The sequence below is a fragment of the Didymella exigua genome (genome assembly GCF_010094145.1).
Source record: "Didymella exigua CBS 183.55 unplaced genomic scaffold M421scaffold_42, whole genome shotgun sequence".
NCBI lineage: Eukaryota > Fungi > Ascomycota > Dothideomycetes > Pleosporales > Didymellaceae > Didymella > Didymella exigua.
The window spans coordinates 132,082-135,967 of NW_022984816.1; the positions used below are offsets into that span (position 1 = coordinate 132,082).

Here is a 3,886-nt window from a genome sequence, read left to right on the forward strand (position 1 = left end):
TGGGGCGCCTCGTATTCCTGACCGCTGAGACACCCCCGTTGTACACGCATTGCGCACATCCCCGTCCAGGAGACTTCACCAATGGCTCCAGTCGCAGACCTTGGATCGACATGGGCAGTCCTCGCCCGTACGATGCTCCATATGCCGCGACTCCTCCACTTGCATCCCCACCACGCGGACAGTCGGACGACCACGAAGCGATGCGCTCCTGGTTCAAATACTCAGTCGCGAGTCTGACAATGTCAATTCACTCCATCTTTCATCTGACGTTTGAGGATTCTTGAATCAAGCCCAGCATGACGGAAAATACAAGCCTTCTTCTCACGCTCGTGCGAGGCATCCAAAATGCGTCACTCTTGCGCATATCTGCTGCCGTCGTCGGCCTTGTGAGTGACATCCACCAGCATTCGGAACACGCACTGGGACGCACACTGCGAGAGCCAGTGTCCGGCCACATGCTCTCCATCTGCATCTCCTTGACGCTGCTAATGAATGGCAGGCGATCGCACAATACTTCTTCCAGGCCATATACCGACTCTACTTTCACCCACTGCGCCACTTCCCAGGCCCTAAACTCGCGGCAATTTCCCGCTTTCCCAAAGCCTACGCGACATTCACCGGGAGGGCACACCACTACACCCATGCGCTGCACGAGCAATACGGCGAGGTCGTGCGCTTAAGCCCCAACGAACTCAGCTTCATCCACCCCGACGCCTGGCGAGACATCTATGGCCATGGCAGCGGTCAAGGTAAAGGCACGCAGGGGTCTGTGCCCGGAAAGTACTGGGAATGGTATGGCCTGTGCAGCAACAAAGTAGCGCACATGATCCAAACCAAGGACCCCGCGGAGCACGCGCGTATACGGCGAATCTTCAAACCTGCATTCTCAGATCGCGCTCTGAAAGAACAGGAACCGCTGCTCCTCAAGTATGTTGAAAAGCTGATCAGTAATCTGAAGAGGGACGTGAGCAAAGACCCTGACCACAAGTTCGACATCGTTAAGCAGTATAATTGTAAGTCGACCGCAACAATGGCAGACAAAGTACCGCCACTAACATAGCGCCTGCCTCCAGTCACGACATTCGACGTCATGGGCGATCTCACCTTTGGCGAATCTCTCCACATGCTCGACGATTCCAAGTACGACCCCTGGGTCGCTGTCATTTTCAACCAGTTGAAGCAAAACTCACTTTTCAACTTCATGGCCTACTATCCTTGGATCAATAGCCTTGTAAAAAACAACCTTCCCCCAAGTGTACTGAAGGTCAAGATGGAGCACTTCCGATACAGCGTGGAGCGTGTCGATAAACGTCTCCAGGGTCGCCAGAGCGAGGGCCATGACTTGTGGGATTTCATCTCGACCGAGGACAAGAAGCTGCAGCTGTCAAGGGACGAAATGAACTCGAATGCGACTCTGTTCATGACGGCTGGCACAGAAACCACGGCTACGTTCCTCTCCGGCTTGACGTACAATCTGCTCAAGAACCCTGACAAGATGGAAAAGGTCTGCAAGGAGATTCGTACTACCTTTCGGGATGAGAGCGAGATGACCATGGAGGCTATCGCCGCATTGCCATATCTCGCTGCCTGTTTGAAGGAATCCTTCAGGGTGTATCCCTCCGTCCCGAGCGGCCTGCTGCATTTGACGCCCGCCAATGGCTCGACCATCTGCGGACAGTTCATCCCGCCAAACGTACGTCCTGCTTTCATTGCATCTTGGGCCTAAATCGCTGACGCCAAGCAGACAATTGTTTCCGCCCCGCACCTCGCAATGTACTTGTCTCCATCCAACTTCAAAGAGCCCCAGTCCTTCCTTCCTGAGCGCTGGATGGGCGACGAGAGATTTGCCAATGACCGCAGGCATGTCCTGCAGCCGTTTTCCGTCGGCTCCAGGGACTGTCTCGGCAAGAAGTAAGTCGACGCCCGCACATCCGCACCGTCTTGGAGATTCGCAAACTGACAATGTCTAGCCTGGCGTGGCACGAGATGCGCCTCATCGCCACGCGTGTGCTATTCAACTTTGATCTCGAACTCTGTCCCGAAAGCGACGGCTGGTTGGACCAGAGGACATTCCTGCTGTGGGAGAAGCCCGAGATGTACATCAAGCTGAAGCCCGTAAAGCGCTGAGTGTTTCGACCTGTCGGGGGGACCATTCGGTTCTGGTGCCACTAGATTGTCGACGTTCCGCTCCGCGGGGGCGAGGGTGTTGTAAAAGTGTGAAGGTCTGCTTGGTGTTTGTACATAGATTGATGTTTTATTTGAAATCTTTTTGTACTGCTGCTTGACCTTGACTTGACCTTGACTTGGCCTCAAGTTGACTTGAACTTGACCTGACCTTGACCTGACCTTGACCTGACCTTGACTTGACCTTGACTTGGCCTTGATCTGACCTTGACCCTGACCTGACCTTGATCTGACCTTGATCTGACCTTGATCTGACCTTGATCTGACCTTGACCTGACCTTGACTTGACCTTGACTTGACCTTGACTTGACCTTGACTTGACCTTGACCTCAGCTTGACATCTCGACCCAGTCCAGCCTTGACAAGCATACACACCGCAGAAACAGTCCTTCCGAGCTGAGGGCGGGACACGTGCGGACCTACCTCGCAGAGAGGTACAAGGATAGGCCAGACAGGGCTTGACAGTGGCTTCCGGAATGTCGACGCTCAGCCAGGACCAAGAACCGACCCGATCCGCTGCAGGTGGCCGGAGCGAGCGAGCGGGATACCCGGCACGCTCCAGCCGCGCGCTGCTGTACGAAATATCTAGCGCTGCTGACTGCAAGGACATGGCCACGGTGAGGGGTCGTTAGAGTGTGACGCGCAGTTGCTGTTGTCAAGTGTCCCAGCAGAAACCTACGTCTACACAACTACCCGTATAACTCATCTGGCACCAGTGCCTGCTCGCCTTTGCGCAGCGCTACCGGAACGACATCACAGAAGACCAGCGCGAGGCCCTGCTCGACCTGCTGCTGACAAGAGGGCACAAGAGCATCAGCCCCGACGTCAGGCGGGAACTGCTCGAGGGCAGGGGCCGCGGCGTCGTTGCCGACCCGGCCGCCGCCGTCGGCGTCGACGGCGACGATACCATGGTCATGGGTTGACGTCGCGCGACATACCCTGAATCATGACATGATGTGCATTGGGAGGCGTTTTAGATGGAAAAGCAATACCGTCGAATTCGGTCCTTATTCAGCGCCTCTTGTCGTCGCCATCTATTGTTGCCATTTGTTGTTGCCATCTGTTGCCATTTGTTGTTGCCATTTGTTGTTGCCATCCGTTGTTGCCACCTGCTGTTGCCATCCGTTGTTGCCATCCGTTGTTGCCATCTGTCGTTGCCACCTGCTGCATGCCTTGCACTCTTACCATGTGTACCTAGTCTTGCGGGAATAACACCCTGCACCCACAGAGTCAAATGGAGCGCTGCTGATTGACCACCTGTTCGCGTGTGGCAATTACCTGCACAGGTTTATACCTACCCCTAGTTGGGCAAGCGCGTGAACGTGAGGTCGAAATCAACTGCAACGCATCATGTCGTTCTTACCTTTTTGAGACTAGACTGCTGATCCTGAGATTAGACTGCTGATCCTGAGATTAGACTGCTGACCCTGAGATTAGACTGCTGACCCTGAGATTGTTGACCTCGCTCCTCTGTCAACCACCACACGGAGCTTTCTCCTTTGCACGCTTGCACCACCCATCGCGTCTGCGTTAATAAGCTAGCAAAGCGGCCAGCAAGACCATGGTGCGAAAACGGCAGGTCTAGCGGCACGGATCGCCAGAGATCTCTTCGCGGAGAGTCGGATATATCGCAGAGCACCCGCCGCGGGATTTCAAAAAGTGAAACTCTCGCATGCCAAGTGCCGACATGTCACTACAAGGG

General features: G+C 54.9%; 3 protein-coding genes across 3 annotated transcripts; 2 read left to right on the forward strand and 1 right to left on the reverse strand.

Moving 5' to 3' along the window:
* The first annotated feature begins 153 nt into the window (after positions 1-153).
* Positions 154-2,286, forward strand: M421DRAFT_425099 (cytochrome P450). The gene is made up of 5 exons (XM_033593971.1): positions 154-386; positions 500-1,013; positions 1,074-1,693; positions 1,745-1,911; positions 1,971-2,286. The coding sequence occupies exons 1-5, from the start codon at positions 297-299 to the stop codon at positions 2,125-2,127; spliced, it is 1,548 nt and encodes a 515-aa protein (XP_033444335.1). The 5' UTR covers positions 154-296; the 3' UTR covers positions 2,128-2,286.
* Positions 2,287-2,660: 374 nt separating this feature from the next.
* Positions 2,661-3,107, forward strand: M421DRAFT_9078 (Bystin-domain-containing protein; the record flags this gene model as incomplete). The annotated part of the gene is made up of 2 exons (XM_033597886.1): positions 2,661-2,801; positions 2,901-3,107. The coding sequence occupies 2 exons, from the start codon at positions 2,661-2,663 to the stop codon at positions 3,105-3,107; spliced, it is 348 nt and encodes a 115-aa protein (XP_033444336.1).
* A 70-nt stretch (positions 3,108-3,177) lies between these two features.
* Positions 3,178-3,744, reverse strand: M421DRAFT_425100 (uncharacterized protein). The gene has a single exon (XM_033593972.1). The coding sequence runs from the start codon at positions 3,370-3,372 to the stop codon at positions 3,196-3,198; it is 177 nt and encodes a 58-aa protein (XP_033444337.1). The 5' UTR covers positions 3,373-3,744; the 3' UTR covers positions 3,178-3,195.
* Positions 3,745-3,886: the final 142 nt, after the last annotated feature.

What these genes read in the sequence shown, in the direction of transcription:
- M421DRAFT_425100 (XM_033593972.1), bottom strand. Translation starts at nt 3,372, where the DNA reads ATGGTAAGAGTGCAAGGCATGCAGCAGGTGGCAACGACAGATGGCAAC.
- M421DRAFT_425099 (XM_033593971.1), top strand. Translation starts at nt 297, where the DNA reads ATGACGGAAAATACAAGCCTTCTTCTCACGCTCGTGCGAGGCATCCAA. An exon ending in CTGCTGCCGTCGTCGGCCTT is followed by an intron (nt 387 to 499) that starts GTGAGTGACATC and finishes AATGAATGGCAG; the next exon opens with GCGATCGCACAATACTTCTT. An exon ending in GACAGTTCATCCCGCCAAAC is followed by an intron (nt 1,694 to 1,744) that starts GTACGTCCTGCT and finishes GACGCCAAGCAG; the next exon opens with ACAATTGTTTCCGCCCCGCA.